Source organism: Musca autumnalis, unplaced genomic scaffold (genome assembly GCF_047663935.1).
Source record: "Musca autumnalis isolate F117 unplaced genomic scaffold, ASM4766393v1 scaffold_1, whole genome shotgun sequence".
Classification (NCBI taxonomy): Eukaryota; Metazoa; Arthropoda; class Insecta; order Diptera; family Muscidae; genus Musca; species Musca autumnalis.
In genome coordinates, this window is record NW_027411644.1 from 89,459,819 (window position 1) to 89,481,278 (window position 21,460).

The window sequence follows — 21,460 nt, forward strand, 5'->3', positions numbered from 1 at the left end:
TTTAAATTTTTTATTATTTATATATTTTTTTTTTTTTTGCTTTTTTCTTTTGCCTTAATTGTCAAATAAATGTCAAATCAGCAGTTTGGTAGATTTTCCACTTTTTACACCACGAAATTTGTCGAGTAGAAAGTAGTAAAAGAGAAAGCTATTTTGGCATGCTCTCTTAAATTTTGCTTCAAGTTTTACTACTTTTTGAGGTTAAAGGACGCTTTCCGAGTTAAAAATGATAGAACTGGTAAAAATTTACGAAACTTTAACGTAAAGGAACAAAGCTAACATCGCTTTGTAAAAAATCAATTTGGCAGCATTGTTTGTGATTTAGGGTGATTCACTTGTTTGTGTATTTTAATATGGTCTGTCCACACATCAAGTTACATTAAGCTAATGCTTGGTTTACATTTACGAAATCCACTCGATTTCAACTGTCAATTCCATTGCTTAAATGTCAAATAAACATGCGTTTACACGCCATGATCATTAATGATAACTGTTGCTAATAATTATTCCCATACATCTCTCTCAGCAAATAGTTCAATTTGGCAGCATTATTTGTGAATGAGTACTCTGCGCTTACCACGTGTTTACAAAATATGTAATAATGTCGTGCCACACGTCAAATTAAATGAAACTGATAAATTTAAGTTAGGAAAAATTGGCAGCACTGTTTCTTTCCTTTTATAATAAACAGTTCACGCAAACGTTATTTGACCTTAACTTTAAAAGTGGACTTGTCACACATCAAATTCACACGAGATGATTATAATTTTGTACATTAAAGCTTTGTTCCCGTACTTTTTAATAGTAAAACTTGTAAAAGGGAGGAAGGCAGAAAAATTGTTCTCACCCAAAAGTTTTTTTTAAAAAAGGTTCGGGAACGCAGGAATGGAAATAACGTCAAAAAAGCGGGAACAAATGTCAAAGTCGTCGTATCAGCCAATCAGACGCTGGCAACCATTTTACTGCGTTTTACACGCTCAAATTTATCGTGTAAAAAGTTTTTAAAGAGAGTGTCATTCAGCGCCATTTATGTTTAAAGAGAAGTGAACATTTTACTTTTTTGTGTACTAGAACGGTTTTTGAGGTAAAATGTGTAAAAATGGTAAAAATTTTAAAAACTCTTTAGTTCTGGAACACAGTTTATGTATTGTACATCTCTCAAGTAATCGCATGGCGACTGGCCACCCATCAAATTATTCAAAATAACTGGTGTTGTGTAACTTTGACAGCATTTTTTTCGGTACTAAGCCAGATTTTCTTAAGTACAGTTCACATGCAATGATATGCGTTCTCAAATCTTACAGGTCAACTGGTCACACATCAAGTTAACACGAAAGGACAAAATTATCTTAAAAATGAAATAATAATAAAATGCTCTCATTTCGTTTTCGGTGATGCATTTGAAATCCTCTTAAAAATTGTCCCCACAAATACGATCACTTTTATTATTTTGGGAAAGTAAAATAAAACACCATATTTTTCATTGAATTTTTTTCTTCTTCTTTTGAACAAAAAATAAAGAAAGTTTGTTTATACATTTAAGTAGCTGTGTAGTGTTTTAAATAATTCCCCATTTTCACTGTTTTACAATAATGTGGATGATGGATGGATGGCTGAATGTGGGGCTAAATGAATGGAAAGGGGGATTGGATTTCAATGGCTGGGCGCTGAGCATTAAGTTTTTTTTTTTTTTTGCAAAGGCGACATAACAACACCTCTGGTTTAAATGATAATGGTGCTTCTGCTGCTGCAGATGATGATGTTGATGAAACTAAAGGTAGTGGGTGTTGTTGGTGATGTTTTTGTTCATATCTCCGTAACAAGAAATTTGTCATGAAGTTTTCACCTAAACTTTCAATATAATGATGTTCACACAACCAACACCGCCATGTAGGGTTAAAGGTGATTTTTGGCCTTTCTTTTCATGGCTCGGGGAAAATTAAATGTTATTAAAGCCTACAACAACTTTAAATTTCACAAAAGAAATTAATTCACATTTTCTTAATTTAAAATTTGGCAGCATTGTCATTACACTGCCATGACTATTTTTTTAATCGCCCAACAATTTTACTCACGCTAAAAAATAGAGTTAATCAAACTTTCAATTCCATTGAACAAAAAAAAAAACAACGCTCGGGGAAAATGTTGAAAATTTTCACTTTTCCTTTTCAAATAATTTTCATTAATGTTTCCAATTAAAGTGTTTTGTTTGTTGGCAACAACAATTGCAACATGATAAGTTTTCTTTTTGTTTCGTTAGTTTGGTTGTTGGTTGTTTTGGAAAAGAGAAAGGTATTTTGAAAGTTGAAAACGTCGTGTATTATGTAATGCAGCTTTGCGTGGTGATGTTGTTGATGATGATTACGGAAATGACATGTCATGTAACTAACACACAAACTTTGTCCTCAATTTCCCTTTAAAGCGGTCAACCGCAAAATTTTAAAACAATAACATAACAAATCGCTAAAGCAGCAACAACAATTATAGCTAATCCACAAGCACTGCTACTCCACTCAACAAAGTTTGTCCACCATAACTCAACACTTTAAACCTGTTAAAAAGTACTTTGAAAATTTACATAATCTTGCGTGAAAACCTAACATCACCAACACCACCAATTTAATGGTTGTTGGTTGGTAGATGGATGGCAAAGAGTCTTTTGCTGAACCTTAAGCAACAACAAAAAAGGTTTGTTGCAATCGAAAGGTAAAAATAATTTTTGAACTGGTGTGGTGGTTGGTTGGTTTCACCTAATGAAAGTTAAGTTTTTATTTTAACGAACCCCCGCCACCACAACAACGGAAGAGAAAATACTCTTTTTTTGTTCACAACTTATTTGAAATAATTAAAAACTATGTAAGATTACGTAAATATTTGAATTTCATAGATGAAACCCCCCAACTCCTAAGCGCAATAGTGTGTAGAAAACAAAAAGGTTAAATATGATAAATTACCACCTTTCTCTGGGCTCAAGCAAGCGAGCAAGCTTATGTTGTGAAAGAAAGAAAGCGATCAATTTTAATGTGTTGTGTGGTGCATAAATGGCTCAGTGATTGCTTAGCGTGTGAACTCGTACTCGTGCCCATAATCACATTGGGCATTAGTAATGATTTGTAAGTGGTGTGGGTGTTTCATAACATTTCACTTAAAAATCGATTATGTTTTACATACAATTTTTGTGGAGAATTTCGTTTTGCATTACTTCGTATATTTTTTGGTTCACATAAGGAACATTATAATTTTTTTTTTATGTAAAATACAATTTTGGCCACATTTCATATTTCCTACTTTACGTTACGTGTCCTATAATTAAAAGAGAATACTTGTCATTAATACTACGGTTACACTAGAGTTTTTTGCTGGGTTAATCACTACGAGAGGATTTATTTGACGTTTGCGCTATGGAATTGACATTTGAAATCCAAACCCACTGGGTTAATCCGGTTAAGTGTAACCGGGGTATTAGTCCCGGTCCAAACTATTGTGATTTCAATGATAAATTGTCATGAAATTAGGTGTTCTTAGATCAAGTTCCCCACTGCAGCAATTTCATATTACTTTATTATGTAATTCTATCTAGAGACGCATAATTTCATGAAATTTTTTCAATGAAATCACTCTAGTGTGGACCGGGACTAAATGTTCTGGCTACATATCAATTCAATTGCGAGTGAGAGGGTAAAATACAAGCCTCACATCAACACGTTACGTTTCCTATAATTAGTATAAAACAAAATATTGCTAAAGTCACCTGGCCACACGTCAAATCAATTCGGTAGTACAGAATTTATCAGAGAAAGTAAAATACAAACTACATTACCATACGTTACGTTTCCTATAATTAGAATAAGAAACGATGTCACCTGGCAACACATCAAATCAATTGGTTTGTTCTGAAAAATCATCCTAATTGTAATTTGCCACATATTGGACAAGTTCTTATTTCCACTTCACGTTAAGTTTCCTATAATTAAAAAAGAATACTTGTCATTAAGTGTTCTGGCTACATATCAATTCATTTGCGCGAGAGAGTGTGAAATACAATCATCAATACCATACGTTACGTTTACTATAATTAGAATAACAACGTATTAATTACGTCACCTAGACCACGTCAAATAGATTCTGTAGTAGTCCCGGTCAACACCAGAGCGAATTTCATTAAAAAATTTCATGAAATTAGGTGTTCTTAGATTGAATTTCTCTCTACAGTAATTTCATGATTTTACTCTACTGTGAAACTCGATCTAGAGAGGCATAATTTCGTGTCAAAATTTCAGTGAAATTACTCTAGTGTGACCCGGGAAGTACGAAATTCACAGATTTAATTAGGTGAGGGACGGAACCCTACCACCATACGTTACGTTTCCTATAACTAGAATAGGAAATAACTAACTAAGTTACCTGGCCACACATGAAATCAATGGTGTTGTGCTGAAAAATCATCCTAATTGTAATTTTCCACATATTGAATACAATTTTTATGCAGAATATTAAACAAGTTTGTTTTCTTTTGAAGAAAAATATTTTAAATTCATAGTTCATTGATTTTGATTGGGAAATTAGTTCGTATAGTCAAAGAAAAAATATTTAAGCAGCTCGCCGGTGTCAAAATTTTCACATTCTTCTACCAAAAGACTTTGTGAAAATCTGTCTCTCTTCATTTCGATTAATAGTTATTTTCGGCAGAAACATGACAGTTTCCATAAGGCATTTCATCTACGATAATAAGGTTATGTTCTTTCAATAACATGGTATGTATATTTTCTGTCTGTATGAAAACACCACAATTCGGACCCAGTCCGAGATGAGCTCATATGACATGTTACCAAACCTTACTGAATTTTTCTTCCCTGACCGGCGCTTATTTTATATTTACAACCAGTGATTTTTCCAGTTAAAACGTTTTTTTTTTTGTTGCGGAAATGGAACACTCTTGTCAACAAAAAAGGATGTGTTATGTTGAGAGAATAATAAAAACAATCCCACAACTCCATAATGATGACCATCGATGATAGTCGAAATATCGGGAAAATAAATCAATATTACAAAAAAACAAAATTTGTATTTGTATTTCTACTGATCTAAAGCCAAATGAACAGAATATGATTGTGATCAAAGGTGAACAATAATTATAGGGAAAGAGGGAATTATCTAATTTGATGTGTGGACAGACCACTTCAATACAAAAATACAGAATTTTCCATCTCTGATCTTAAAGACCTCAGCACAAACGGTCAGTTACGTGCCGCGTTACAACAACCACATGAAAACATCAATAACAAACTTGACATCACTTACACATTTTTCATGTAGTTTTTGTTTCTACAGCCTGACGCGGCTCACAACGGACCGAATGTATTTGGCCCGTAAGAGGTAAAAAATCGCTCCAATTTGACATGTTACCAAACCCCTTAACAAGAATTCTAAAGTGTGAAACCAACTTGCTTTACATATTCAATTACAAATGTCATACTTATAGTACGTTTACACTATGGTGGATTTAGCAAATCCAGTCGATTTAAGCTGCCATTTTCATACAATATATGCCAAATAAATCGCGATAATGCTCTTAAACATGTTATAAGTGTATAGTCTACCAGGCGTTTTACCTATTAATTCAGAAATTTCAAATAAACGGTTAGGTTACGTTTATATTAGCACTTATTTTAATCAAAATAAATGAAAATACATTAGTTATGATAAGCCATAGTCTAATAGGCGTTTATATTGACCAAATCAAGTGTAATTACATTGCGTATATGTCAAATGCCATGCGCTGGATTTATGATGAGGATTTATTTGACGTATTCTTAAATCGAAACTTATTATAATTGGCGGTTTATCAAAAACCCTTAACCATAACATTTTTTTACATTTCCATTGATTTCATACCGATCTTTGAAATTCTACTGCTTTTCATGCCATGATCTATTTTTACGATCCATTCATGAAATGATTTCCTCATTCTGCAAACAATCTATTTTCGAACATTAATCTTATTGCCAGTTAAAGCTTTGTGTGTATATGTTGTTGGTTTCTTGTTGTGTGCGGTGTCTCTATCGTTATGGTTTCTAAACAAGTTTTGTGAAATCACGTTTTCTTTTATCAAAGCAAACCAAACATAGCAATGCATTTTTTACACTTTCAAGAGAGCTACACAAATGCAATTCTCTCATTCGCTCAACCTATCTCTATTTCAAAGTATTTCAAATGTTATTTAACATAACAGAGATTTTGTGGGGCTTCTCTCCACCTCCATCCCTCCCCAAATTTAAAAGCAAAACAAGAAACTTTTATTTTTGTTTGGTTGCACTTTTCAGTCATGTGTGGTGGGGATTCTCTCACCCAAACAAATTTCACATGGTGTTTTTTATATTAGTGTTTGCTTGCTGTAAGCTTGTTTGTTGTTGTTAGTCATTTCTTCATAGTAGAGAGTAAATTATTATTGTTTTCTTTGGGGCTTTCTCGCTACTTTCTAAACAAAAACAAACGTCAAAACCTCATTCCCTCAATTGGCTACATAAAAAAGAAAGACAATCGACCATCACTCTGCAGCAGCAACAACAACAACGAAATAGTATATATGGAAAAGAAATTAAATAAAATGAAACTGCAACAACAACATCATGTTGATCATTTCGTTTAAATGTACTTCTTTCCATTCATGTTTGTGAACCACAATAAATACAAAACAAACAAAAAAAGAAAGACAAACACTTTGATAGTGGGGCTAGATGATCGCCATGCGGCGGACAGACTTTGGTGAAAGAAAGGCTTTTCTCCTCCTGGTGTTTGTTTTTTTTTTTCTTCTTATTTTAATGTAACCTCTTATTCATTTATATTGTGTTACGCTGCCGCCAGCCATCGATTGGTGTCGTCGTTAAGTTAAGCTTTTTTTGGTGTTATAGACCAAACGACACTTTAAAGATTAACACAGATCGATATTAACGTGAAATGTATTTAATATTGCAAAGAAAGGCTAAAAACTATGAATTTCACATTTGTGGTGAGAGAGAGAACTCTTTGTTTGCCTGGTCACCCAGTTTTATGATTAAAAGTAATTGGAGTTGAAGTGTGGCCACAACACTTTATAATTTCTTAACAGGATTTTCTGTTATGAGGGTGGTTCACACTGTGAAGGCATTTTATGCATGCATCACCCAACCCCCTGCAAAAAGGCATGAAGTTGGATGCAATTCTTGCAAATAATTAAACGTTTTATAAAAAAATAGTGTAGAAATCTAATATTTAAATGAAATGTTATAAAAATATATAAATAACTAATTTCAATGGAGGAAAAATAAAAATAAATCCTCTCACAAAGAAAAAGTATTCTTCTTTACAACAAAATCTTAATGTTGAATAATATGTTTTAGCAGTTAAAAAGCCTACATTCTGGACTCTTCCAATCTCAAAAAGTATATTGCTGAGAACTTTTTGAGATTAAAGAGCCCGTAATGTAGGGTTTTAAAGATTTTGTTGAAGGACTATCAACTGCTGAAATATTTTTTCTATTAAAAAGTATGTTTTATTTTTTTCAATAAAGGCTTTGGATCTGCAAGTCTTTCAAAAAACCCAAGTTTTTATTCGGAGTAATAACAAAATTAGGATTAAAGTACTCATATTTTAAATTCCATTGGCTATATTTATTCCCAATTTCTGGCAAATAATTCCAAAATTTCCCTTAATCGCATTAACTATCCAATATTATGGCCTTAAATTTTTTTCTGCTTTTTATTGTGGGTGGAATTTCTCTATCTTTTCACTTTGAAAGTTCGAAAACAAGCATATCTCATACCGGAAGTTAACTTCAAGCATAACAAACTAAAATTTTTCACATGTCAAATTATCATTATTATCATCTCCAACACCGTCATCATCATCAAAGTCAGCCAAGCAAGCAGGGAAAATTGTTTAGCTACAAAAAATAAAACTGAAAAAAAAAAAACTGCAAGACATGCTAAGCGTAAGAAAAATGATTTCATTTATACGCTACTGAATAAGCCAATGTGTGCACATTTACAATAAATACATCAAGCCACCAGTTGGTTGGTAAGTCTGCAATTTCTCTTGGATGATGTCGCCAAAACTCATTGGGCGCTTTATGTTTCTTCAATTCAACTCCTTTGAAAATTTATTTGGGTGAAATTTTATTATGATTTTGCTGTTGTTGTTGCTGCATTTTGGTGAAAAGAAAATTTTGTTGTGATGAGATAGTAGTAAATGACTTTTCATTTTCCATTTTACAAATACACAAACACACAATAAAGCCTTTAAGGAGAGGAGGCTTTCATTTCAATTTTCAACGACTTTGCATCCGTTTTTTTCTGCTTTTCTTTTCCTATTTTCTGCATAGTTTGAATGATGAACTGTTGCAGAAAATTGCATTGCATGTGGTGGCGACGATTGCAAACATTTATACAGCCGGGAAAGAGGAGGATCACATGTTAAGTGTTTACTGGGGGTTTTTTAAAGTGAGCATGTAAACAGTGTATTACTCGTTTGCAGGGAAAACTCTTTTTGTGATTTCATTTAAATGCAACTATTATGCGATTTTCTTCTCATTAATTCAAACTTGAAAAAATGTTTTTTTTTTTTACTTTTTTTATAATGAAAGTTAAATGAAATGATGCCTTACATACATACATATGTATTTTGTTTGATTTCTTTTCATTTCGAAAATTTCCCCCAACCACATTCAAAACTTTCGAATTAATTTTGTTATTATGTAACAAAGCGAAGCCACAAGACTGGATTTTCGTAGTTGTTGTGTGGTGACAGTAGTTTTTTTACATTATGGCATGGCATATGGTGGGGGCACATTCAGTGTGTGAGTGTTTGTTGATTTGGTGCTTAACATTAATTTTATTTTTTTTTATATTATTTTTTGATATATTCATGTTTGATTACTAGTAAAGACAATATATTAACTTCAACACGAACTTTAAAAATGATATTGTCGTGAATTAAGCCGTGCATTTATGCTTTCCATTTCAGCTGTCTTTTGTTTTAGTATGTTTATATGTTGATTATCAGTGTAAATTCCATTCATGACAATGAAAGACGCAGAAGTTAATGATGAGAGTGATCGTCTTTACCATTGTGGATAATGTTGTCATGCACCACACCACAGAGCAGAGGGTAAGGTGTTTGGTGTTGATACTTTCAGATGAAAATATCTGTAGTTTTTTTCGATTGTTTTCACTTTTGCTTTCAATTCAAAACCAAAAAAGGTGAAAAAACGTTTCGCTTTTGCGTAATAATTGTAGCTCTATGCTTAATTTTTTGTTGTTTTCTGAGTTTTGTGAAAGTACATAAATGAAATTAATCTGTTAGCCCGTGCTTTCGAGGTGAAATACATGTTATTAAAGGAAAATTGTATGGAAAATAATTTTCCTCTTACCATATGTCAATAACATTGGAGGGAAAATTTAATTGTCTGACAGTTGTACTTTTTGACAGATTGGCCGTCAGGTAAGATCATAATGCAGTCTTATATGTTTACATTAGACCTTTTACCGGGCTAAACCCTTTTATGAGGATTTCTTTGAAGTAGATGAAGTTTATAGAACATAGGCTAAACTTTACGTTTTAACTAACTAGTACCTAACTTGGCACCATTGTTTACATTAGACCAGTTTACATTAGAACTTTCTTTTACCGGGTTAAGGCCGCCATCAGACCGTCTGCTTTTTCACATGTATGTATGTTGTCACTTTGGGTATACTAATACTACAGAACAGCTGATGTCATACATGTGAAAAAGCAGATGGTCTGATGGCGGCCTAAACCCTTTTATGAGGATATCTTTGAAGTAAGTGAAGTTTATAGAACTTTACGTTTTACCTGACTAGTACCTAACTTGGCACCACTGTTGGACGCAATTGCATATTCGTTGAGTGATATACAGTTGGACTTCCATATAACGTAGCACTTGGGGACCGAAGAATTACTACGTTATAGAGAAACCAAGGCAAAATGGTTAATTTGACGTACAGTCATGAGTAATAAAGAAACAAACAAAGAGTATAGGAATAAACATAAATTGAATTTTTATTTTAGATTGAAATAAGAAGTGATTTTCTTTTGTTATTGATTTTGCTGCATCACTGTTATGATTTATTTACATGAAGTTAAAATGGCTTTCGTCGAATCATTGTTTTCACGTTATTTGTATATAAAGCTGTAAACACATCCAACGTTTGAGTAAAGTTTTGTGTCATTTCTGGTAGATGAATAAAATGCAAAGTGCTGCCAAGTTCCAATTTGTCTTTACTTTTCTACCAGAAATGACGCTTAAGAGTATTTAGAGTATGAAATATAGCAAATACATGACGAAATCGTTTCACAAAAATTATTATATATATTAACTTTATAAATTCGTTTTAAAGTACCTACACAAAATGAGAAATTCTCTATCCTGGGTTCCTCAACATTAAAGAAGATTTCAGTCAGTAATACAAACATTCTTATTAAAATTTTGAATACCAAACAAAACTTGGTCATTGATATCCAACACAGTTGCTGGTAGCAGCTGCTACTGTAATTTACAAATAAATCTTTATATCCATGTTTTCTTTAAACTCCCTCATACAAAGATTAGAAACGTGTACCATACAAAAACAAAACACTTTCTTGTGGTAAATTTGCCGCCAACGATACTATAACAATAGAACAAAACAATATCATACCAGCAACTCTCTTTGGTGGGGGTAGAATAAGTGAGAAAAGAACAAACAAAAAAACTGTGCGTGCCATAATATTTTATTTTTCTTTTATTTAACTTCCAACTTTGTCACACTTTAATATGATTCAAGTCACTATGCAGTTGTTGTTGTTGTTATTAATATTCTTTCTCTTTCGTTTGTTTGTTGTTTATTGGCCTCTACGGAGATGACTTTCTTTTGATGAACAACACCTTTCTATTTAAAATATGTGTGTGTTGTATTTAACATTGTTGCTAGATCTTTAATTTCATTTTATTATCTGCTGCCTTTATGTTTTAAATTCTACTTTAAGAACACATTTTCACCTTAGTCATATAATATGACGCTCAACGCATCGTATGTGCCGAGCGCTTTAATCCTTATAAATTACTTTAGGTAGGAAATAGTATTGAGGAGCTCTTTTCTCTCCGCTCTCTCCCAAAAAAACTCAATTTACTTTCCCGAGAAATTTTTGTGTCTAAACACAGACAATTTTGTATAGGGGAGCCATACAAAGAAGATTCAGAGATTGTGATATAATAAATAATCACCTCTTTATACTCGAGCTTCTTTCCGGGTTAACCTTCTTTATGAGGATTTGTTTGACGTATACGCAATGGAATTGACATTTGAAACCCAATGGGTTTATTAAATCCGGTTATATATAAACCATGACACAATAATACAGGTACAACGGCAAAAAGAGTTGGTTATCACACTAGTTGTCAAAATGCATTATTGTGAATAAAATCACATACAAAATGTAAACAAGCAATTCACAGTAATACATTATTGTGACCAAATTTGACATTTGGTATGATTTGATGTAACACCATCTTATTCCACCATGATATAAACGTACTATAATATTACATTTTATATCAAAAATCACATAAAAGTATAAATTTGTTTTAATTTAGTTTGCCTCTTGTTTGCCTCATTATTATGCGTTGCATTTTCCATTTACAACGGCGTTCGTTTCGTTTCGACTAACGGCAACGGAATTTCCCAAAAAGCGTTACTAAACTTGGCATCACTGCAATCAGCTGTTTACCCCTAAACCTTATCAATTTGTTTACATTCTCGTTGGAAGAGACATACAAAGAAATCAGCATTTTTTTATAAAAACTTATTAAATTAAATACCGAAAGTTATATTAATATAAACATTAATTACAACAACATCAAACAATTTAATTTGAACTATAAACTTCGGGTATGAAAACTTGAACTGGTTTGTTTTGTTGTTCTCTTGTGGAAAATCTAACTACATCTGCCCTTTTTTACACCACCACAATAAAATAGTAATTTTATTGAAAAAACATATTAATTTTACTTAAATCAATTGTATTTTGTAACCTTCCTCACCTTTGTTGTCTCTGCATGCCAAAAACAAGAAGCCAGCTGGGTTTGTTTTACCTTCCATCATATGGTAAACAAAAGACAATTGTTAATAATATTTTCTTTTTGTGTTAAAGAAACAATATTTAATGAACAAGATACTCCAACAAGTTTGTTCACCTTGTGGCAATTAAGCAATGAAAAGAAATTCAAGATCAACAACAACGGTATTTTAGAACCTTGATGCGACAACACCTTGAATGTCATCCGCTTTTGCACCTTTGGCATCTTTTAAATGATTAGCAAGCGAAAACCAAAACCACCACCGCCGCCATCATTTGTGTTATGGGTACTTTAAACATTTCTAACAAAAGATTCTGCACACGGAAGCAAAACAAAAAATCTTTGCAATGGTATAGAAATGTAGTAGGAGAACAAACGGATGCTTACAAGAAAGGACCTTTCACGCTTTGCCGTAGCAAGCATGTGTGTGAGTCTTGTAATGAGCGATTTGCTGCTTTGGTTTGGTTGTTTTTCATGGTGCCTGTGTTGGTGTTTGAAATTTTATAACACCTTGATGTGTTATTTGTTTTTGTTTTCCATAGTGCTTTTGTTGTAAAATTTACCTTGATTCTTTATTGTTATTGTTTTTATGTGTGCGAGCGCGAGTGTGTGTCCTTACTCAAAATTTTACAATCTGCTCCTTGACAATTTTGTTGGCTATCCGAAATATCTTTCGTCATGGATTTTATTGTAAATCCATGCTTGGCGCGCACATTACATCTGCTTTTCCTTGTGGCACGACCTCCATGACCATTAAGATGTTCTCTTTGTTTTAGACAAATCCCTGAAAAGATTCTGGAAAATATGTTTCTATTCTTCATAATTACAATAGGCAACTGTTGCAGTTCTAGTTTCCTGTTTAGCCTTCGTCGGTTTGGAATATGGTTAGGTTTCCAAATTTTTTGATTTCAGTTTACCAAAGACTAGCATAGCATAAACATCTCAACAACTCAAGAGAATAATTTAACGAAAAAAGATATCATTAATTCTCTCAAAATTTACAAAGAAGAAAGAAATAGTCTACCATTCCTTTCCTGCAAACGATTTTACAGCAACAAAAAACTGCCATCATCTTGTAATAATAACTGTTCTTTAGATTATTTGCCAAGCAAATTTTTAGCACACGGTTAATCTATTACAAAATTACACCCACGTTTCGTTTTTGATTTTGGCTTGTGTACATTGACCTCCTGTTGTATCGTCATCATTTATTTTTAAACTTAACTCTAGTCCACATTGTGTTTTGTTAAGAAAAAATTATCCAGTTTTTTTGTTAATTTTTTGTTAAATTGTTATATAAATATTTGTTTTTTGTGTTAAATGTTTGTGTAAAAAATTTAATTGTTTGCAAAAAAAAAAAAAAATCAATTTGATTAAACCAAGTTTGTTATTTGTCAATTTTTGATTGTGGTGTTCGATTATTTTCCTCAAACTGGATAATAATTCGCTTTTATTAAAATTATTAAGTTTAATGTCTTCACCACCGCCCTCATCGTCTTATTCCTCGTCGTCATCGTCACCCTCTTCATCTTCTCTATCGGATTATTCACCCTCAACTTCTAGTCCTGAATTAAATTCAAATTCTTCAACATTATCGGGTACTGGTGCGTCTGGTGGTTCATCATCATCAGCGGCAATTAAAGTCGAATTTGATCGTAACATCATGGATTTAGTATATCAGCCGAGGTGAGAAAGATCAAGGGGACATACATTGTTGTTGTTGTTTTCTCTTTTCAAGTGATAATTAAGCGAAAGGGGACTTTGAACGATCTATCAATAATTAAGACCACTGGTCATAATTTTATAAACTTGAAAATTGCAATCACTTTTTTCGAATTGTTTTCATTTATAAATATTTTGTTTTAATTTCTTTATTAAATGTTACTAATTTTTTGTTATCTTTTTGTTTATTTCCAGATTGCCGGTGAACGAATGTCAGGCAAGTCAAACTGCTAGAGTGACATCGAACCTAAACGCATCCAGTAGTACAATGGCGGTCAGTCGTGTACCCTCACCGCCTTTACCGGAAGTTAACACACCGGTTGCTGAAAACTGGTGTTACACACAGGTATGTTAATCCCCCGCAATAAAAGAAAAGCTCTGCTTACAGCATTGCCCAAAGATATTTGAAACCAGGATCAAATTAATCTGATTTTGTAATGAAATGTGAGATTTTCTTTTTGCTACTCAATGAAAACAAAAAAGAAACACCCCATGACATTTGAAACCAGGATTAGTTTGAACTAATCTCATGGCTAATTTTACTGAAATTTCTTTTCCTGTGTTTTGTGCAATATCAAACCTAACCTAATTCTTCATTTTCTTTGTTTTTGTTTTACAGGTGAAAGTGGTTAAATTTAGCTATATGTGGACCATAAATAATTTTAGTTTTTGTCGCGAGGAAATGGGTGAAGTCTTAAAGTCCTCAACATTTTCCGCCGGTGCTAATGACAAACTGAAATGGTAAGTATTTTATTGTTTTCTAAATTCCAAAGAAATCTCTCTAATCCTTAATCTCTGTCCTTCTATTGCTTTCCAGGTGTTTACGTGTCAATCCAAAAGGTCTAGATGAAGAAAGTAAAGATTATTTATCCTTATATTTATTATTAGTTTCCTGCAATAAATCAGAAGTTAGAGCCAAATTTAAATTTTCCATATTAAATGCTAAAAGAGAAGAAACCAAAGCCATGGAATCACAGAGGTATGTAGAAAAATGATTTACAAAATTTTTTAAAATTTATTAATTATTTAATTTTTCATAAGTTGTGACGGAAATGAAAAGGATTCAAAGGAGAAGAGATAGTAGCCCTCGTCAGCATCCAAAAATATTACAAAACGAAAATATTTAGATATTTTTAATGAGAACAAAAGATATTTTCGGGAATGAACGGCAATTCCCCGTGAATTTTTTCACTTTCTCCCTTAAGTTGCAACGGCGGAAAACAAAACACACGGGGAAATTTCATTCATGATAACCTCCCCTACAGTTTGAAATAGCCCTTTAAATGTTAATTTTTAATGGGCATTCATTGACCCACAAAATATGGATTTTGTAAACATTTTCGTCAGTATTCCAATAACCCACTAAAGTGATATTTTAATATATTTTTAGAAGCATTCAAAAAGCCAATTAAACGTGAATTTTTTAAACATTCAAAACACTCAAAATGCCGAATAAACACGGATTTCTTAAACGCTTTTAGGAGCATTCAAATAACCCAATAGAATGCATTCCCCATTGTTAATAGCTCATCAAGCTTGAAGACGTGTATTTTTTAACATTTTTAAAATCATTAAAATATCCAAGTAACTTCATACATTTCAAGCTGTATTATACAGGCATGTCACAGAAACGAATTCCGATCGAAAGTGGAATTGATTCCGTATTTAGCTTCTTCAGAAAACGAAAAACGAAGATTTTTTCGGAATGAAACCACTTTTGATTTTGCAAACGGAATTGTATTTTTATTTTGTTTAAATCTGCCACTTTAAAACACTCTAAAAATACTTAGAAATAATTAAAATGTTGTTTTATTAACAAATTTACATTTAATTTCGCATTTAAAATAAATAATTAAGTTTTTTGACTTCACAAAATCGATCGGAATCTAAAGAAGCTAGGACAAAAACGATCGAAATGAAATTTCGGAATTGCAACCATTCCGATCGGAATCTGTGACATGCCTGATAGTATACGTCAAATCTGTACATTACCTCCAACAGAGGAGAATAGAAGGCCTCCCAATGTGGTCTTCCATAGACAAAAGACGCTCCGACAGTATTTGAGATGAAATACCTTTTCAAAGAAGGCCTATTTTAAAAAATTGAACTCTTCCCAAATATGGAAAAAAACCTCAAAAACTATCTGAGAGCTTTCGAAGAGACATAAGTCTTCCCAAAGGGGTCTTCTATAAGTAAAAGAACCTTTCATAACCAGAAGACATCTCAAAATGTGTCTTCTATAGAAATTTAGGCATATATTGAATACTCTAACAGCTGGCGGAAAAATCTGAAATGTTTGCCAGAGGTATTTCTTTACGTCCTGATTACAAAAATATAAAGTTTGTTGGGGGGAAGTCCATACTTCCCGAGATATGGGCTTCTGAAGTACCGAAAATTCCCTTGTTAATGTAAGAAAAAAATTTAAATTAAAAAAATGTTGTTCCCGTGCCCTAAATTGGCTCCTGTCCATAGGAAAAAGTCTTAAATCCCCGGCCGAAGTAGCCGGCCTTCGGCCTAGAAATTAAAATTAAATTACAATTAAAAAAAATCAGATTTTTTCCGCCAGCTGGTAGAGTATTCAATTTGTTTCGAAATTTAAAAAATTAAGGCTTCCCAACAGAATCTTTAAAATATACAAAAACCCTCAAAAAGTATTTGAAACCTCCGAAAGGAACTTCCATAGATAGGAGTCATCCCAAAGGTGTCTTCTATAGGCAGAGAAATACTCAAAGGGACCGTTTTTAGCCAGAAGACATCACAAAATATGTCATTTTTTTCTTTTTTTTAAATTTTAATGATTATTTTTTATTTTTTTATTATTTAAAATTTATTTTTTTTATTTTTATTAAAAACTTATTTTTAATACTTTTAATTTTAATTATTTTTTTTTTAATTTGTTTTTTAAATATTTATTAATTTTTCCTTTTTGTCTCATTCCAGAGCATACCGTTTTGTACAAGGCAAAGATTGGGGTTTCAAAAAATTCATACGACGAGATTTCCTATTGGATGAGGCCAATGGCCTATTGCCTGAAGATAAATTGACAATATTCTGTGAAGTTAGTGTAGTGGCCGACAGTGTTAATATATCCGGTCAATCAAATATTGTACAATTCAAAGTGCCCGAATGTAAACTAAGTGAAGATTTGGGCAATCTCTTTGACAATGAGAAATTTAGTGATGTAACGTTAGCCGTGGGTGGCCGTGAATTCCAAGCACACAAAGCAATATTGGCAGGTAATTAACAACAAATTTGTAATTAATATTTTTATTCTAATTATTTAATTTTTTTATTAATTATTTTTTTAATTAATTATTATTTTTCTCTATTGTATAGCACGCAGTGATGTCTTTGCCGCCATGTTTGAACACGAAATGGAAGAACGTAAATTAAATCGTGTCGCCATAACTGATGTTGATCATGAAGTTTTAAAAGAAATGTTACGTTTTATTTATACTGGCAAGGCGCCAAACTTAGATAAAATGGCCGATGATCTCTTAGCAGCAGCTGATAAGGTTTGTCATCTACATATTTTTTTATTTATTAGTTGTACATATTTTGTATTAATTCGTATATCTTTTTGTTACAGTACGCTTTGGAAAAGCTGAAAGTAATGTGTGAGGAAGCGCTGTGCGTTAATCTCTCCGTTGAAACAGCCGCTGAAACATTAATATTAGCCGATCTCCATAGTGCGGATCAATTAAAAGCACAAACAATAGATTTTATTAATACGTAAGTATTTTGTTGTTGCATAAAAAATACTATGTATTGTTTTTAGTTTTAGTTGGACATTTATAAATAAGTTTTTGGGCTAACTTGTGGACACATTTGTATAAGTAACTAATGGACTCTCAATGTTTAACAACTGTTTGAACATTAATTTTTGCTAAACACGCTCCATGTCATGGTGTCATATTTTATACATTTTTTTTATGACAGTTTTAGTGAAATGTATCTTGATATTAATTGATTTGTTTTGTTTATAGAATCTTGCATGCCGCATATTTAAGAAAAGTGTTCTAACAACAATGTTTTAAGAAATGTTTCCAATTTTGTATATATGTATTTAGAAATAGGCCAAGTAAAGTAAAGACCTTAAAGGCTAACTTTTAATGATCTTTGAAGAAACCGAAAAAGTCAAAGAAAGTGTATTTCTTCAATCATTTCAATAGAAACAAAAGGCTTTGATTTTTAAGAGTACTTACTATTTTAACGTGTTTAGACTTTGGCTAGCAAGGGGATATATACTTTGGTATGATAGGATAACTCCTCCCCTGTCTCCATCACAAAAGTTAAGAATTTTCGTTTAAGAGCAGTTTATGGGCTATTCTAGGATTATTTTGAAATTTTCATCTAACGTAGTCTTTGTGATTCTCATTGTAACGATATATTTTTTCGTGGGCAAGTTAATGTTTCTTGGTTGGCACGAACCTCCACAATAGTTAAGATAAATACGCCAAAAGTATCGATATTTTTTTACGTCCAAAAAATGACCACTAAATTCTGGAAAGGATTTCAGTTGTATAGCCGGTATTCAATCTGCCCACAGATGAAAGTATCAATATTCACACGGGCTGAGGGGGGTGTACAATTTAATTTTTTTTTTTCAAAATATCATTTTGAACATTTAATTTTAATCTTCTTTATTTTTGTTTTTTTAGTCATGCCACCGATGTTATGGAAACCCAAGGATGGCAAAATATGATCACAACACATTCACATTTAATTGCCGAGGCATTTCGTGCGCTTGCAACACAACAAATCCCACCGATTGGACCACCCAGGAAACGTGTAAAAATGAGCTGAAATTTCAATAGTAGTAGAAGACAACAACAAAATCAACAGCAGCAGCAGCAACAATTGCAATTGCAACAAAAACAACAACACATTATAGATAATCAACAAAAACCACAAGATAAACATAATAATAGAGATAAATTCTATAAATATTACTATTATTATTATAACTACAACAACAACAAATACTACTATAATTACAACAAGAACAGCAGCAAAAACAACAACAACAAAAACAACTATTATTTTAATTATTTCTATTATTATAACATAAAATGCAAAACAACAATAACAAAAACAAAAACAACAAATTTGAAACAACCAACAACAACAACAACAACAAAAACCTTAAATTGTACGATTATGATAATAAACTATTTTTTTAAAAATTTCATCAACTATAACAACAAAATAAAAATTAAAATAAATTTAGCTGATATTTTCAATAGAACAACAACAACAACAAATACCATAAATACTACTAAAAACTCCCTTATTACAAACAGCAACAACAAGAACAAAAACAATAGTTGTAACAAAAGCAACAAACATTTTTCCTTTGACGTCTTCAATTTAAGCAACATCACCACCAACAACACAATTCATTACTACTACAACAAAAACAACAAGGAAAACAACTATTACAATAAATATTTTAGCCAACAACAACAGCATCAACTCCTAAACTACTATTTGCAATTTATCTTCAAACTACAACTTGTTTGGTATTTGTATTTCCATAAATTTGAATTCTTGTGACTATTCTTCTTCGTCTTCTGTTTTTGAGGTTAACATACTTCACTTCACATATTATGTATAATTATTATTATTAAACTAGAAACTATATATCAATGTCGTCGTCGCCATCTTGATGTTTAAAGAGAAACCATATATTTTGAACGAAAATTTAAATGCTGAACAAGTTGTAGTTTTGAATGATTAGAAGAAAGCCCCCTCCCCCCCAAAAAAAAAGGAAGATCATATAGAGAATATGGAAATTAAGTGATGAAAACAATTTTTGATGTAGTAGAAATCCAATGCGTGAAAAAAATTAACAAACAAATAAATATTTATGCAATGCAAAATTTCAACTCAAATGTAGGAATTAATAACTTTTCGTTTAATAATTAGAAGAAGAAGATAAAAGAACATACACATACATATTTTCTTTTGTTGGATTCAGAGGGAAGTGTTTGAAAGTGAACGAAAATTTTTGGTTAGCTCCGCGCCCTTCCAGGAAGCAGAACTCTTCCATTTCTTTTCAACCATTCCCTTTGTGTTTAATAAAAGACTTAGATATCAACCCCCTCACCCACCATCATCTTCACCAAAATGCATACACTTTGAAATCTCTGATTTTAATTCAAATCCTAAAAAAAATGCTTGGTAAATGTAAATTTTCCTTTACTTGTTGTTGCTTAAATCATAAGACATTTTGTTGCTTTAATGTTTTGAATTGACTTGATCTACTAAGGTTTTTGTATGTTTGAATACCGGTTTGACCCAAAATCTTTTACGACATCTTGATTTTCTTATGTTTTCTTCAAAATTTAATTGTTTAGAAGATTTAGCTTAATTTGTAAGTAAAGTTTTTACTCCTTGAAAATAGCCTACACCACCTCGCTCACCCTCTCACTCTCGTGTGTTACAAGTGGGTTATCATGGTTTTCTGCATGTGTTGCAGCAGTAAAGAAAGGGAAAAAAGCTTTTGCTTTTTACATGCCTGATCTCCCCCCCAGAACATAGTTGACGATCTGACATGGCCTGTCATAAAAGTACGGGGTATATGGTCGAAAACGAAAAATGGAATTTGATCAAAGTAAAAATTCGTAGAGAAATGGTATCGTTACCTGTTTTTGGGAGATTCTTCTTGAATTTTAAGTCGGAATTATTTGTTTCGAAATCGAAGAATAAGAAAATTTCAGTTATGACATATTTTTCCTCCGAAAAATCACTTTTTTGGTACAAGTTCAAATTTATAACGAACTGATACAAATTGCATGCCTGCGGTAGATTCTTCTTGAATTTTGAAATCTGAATAATTTGTTTCTAAAATTGAACAAGTTTACCTATTTGCAAACTACTCGGAATAATGCATTGGCATTTACTTATCAAGTGTCGAAACGATTACAATTTGAAGATGAAAATTCCTCAAAATAAAGCGATTCACAAGTGCCGGTACTTGCCGTTACCCGCAACTGTCACTATTTTTCTTTTGTCAGTTTTACCAATGCTGGGTTTTTACTTCTTTAGCCCAACCGTGTTAGTAATGACCCAGACAGACAGTTATGGAAAGATAGCCTACATCTGCTCTTTTTCGGATATGTTTGGTCGTGTTTAATCCGTCTCGCGTTCCTCAATGGTCCTAGAAAATATGAAGTAAATTATGAAAACTTCTTCCTTGACAGTCAATGTAAGGAATTGCCACATAAGTTTTGAAAACTCCTTAATAAAAAGTCAAAATCCATGTAAAGGATTTCTTATAAAATTGCATTGCTTTTTAAGTGGCCTCCTTTGCGGCCACCGTGGTGCGGAGGCAAGCATTCCCGCCTTTTACACTCAAAGCCCGCATTCGATTAATCATTTTTAACATCATCACATTTTTAACGGTGACAAAAATGAGCCCTGAATGTAATGTAGGCGACATTTCTTGGCATGAACAATTTTTTTATAAGTGGTGTCTAAGACCCGCTGTTCGGATTCCACTACAAAAAGTAGGTCCCATATCATTGGATTAATAATAAATTGGCATGCACTAATTGATATGAGAAGTCTTTTTTGTTCCTTCGGGGATGTTCGATAGGACACATATACCTTAGCGATTTCAAA

At 32.3% G+C, this 21,460-nt stretch overlaps 1 protein-coding gene and 1 long non-coding RNA gene across 7 annotated transcripts in view; both read left to right on the forward strand.

Moving 5' to 3' along the window:
• The window catches only part of rdx (BTB/POZ and MATH domain-containing protein rdx), a 373,257-nt gene extending 353,559 nt beyond the window's left edge, over window positions 1–19,698 (forward strand). For 4 of the 6 annotated variants that reach the window (XM_073984643.1, XM_073984632.1, XM_073984621.1 and 1 more), the window contains 7 exons: window positions 14,030–14,180; window positions 14,454–14,575; window positions 14,652–14,813; window positions 16,775–17,070; window positions 17,171–17,349; window positions 17,424–17,566; window positions 18,496–19,698. In XM_073984643.1, the coding sequence (XP_073840744.1) occupies window positions 14,103–14,180; window positions 14,454–14,575; window positions 14,652–14,813; window positions 16,775–17,070; window positions 17,171–17,349; window positions 17,424–17,566; window positions 18,496–18,640 (1,125 nt within the window). In that variant the 5' untranslated portion in view covers window positions 14,030–14,102 and the 3' untranslated portion in view covers window positions 18,641–19,698. Of the gene's footprint in view, window positions 1–11,747; window positions 11,925–13,026; window positions 13,799–14,029; window positions 14,181–14,453; window positions 14,576–14,651; window positions 14,814–16,774; window positions 17,071–17,170; window positions 17,350–17,423; window positions 17,567–18,495 lie in introns of those variants that run through there. The other 2 variants (XM_073984653.1, XM_073984612.1) reach the window with 2 other exon arrangements.
• Window positions 1,680–6,273, forward strand: LOC141390670 (uncharacterized). The gene is made up of 3 exons (XR_012409439.1): window positions 1,680–3,678; window positions 3,795–4,501; window positions 5,019–6,273. It is a non-coding gene; the product is annotated as an uncharacterized lncRNA (long non-coding RNA).
• Window positions 19,699–21,460: the final 1,762 nt, after the last annotated feature.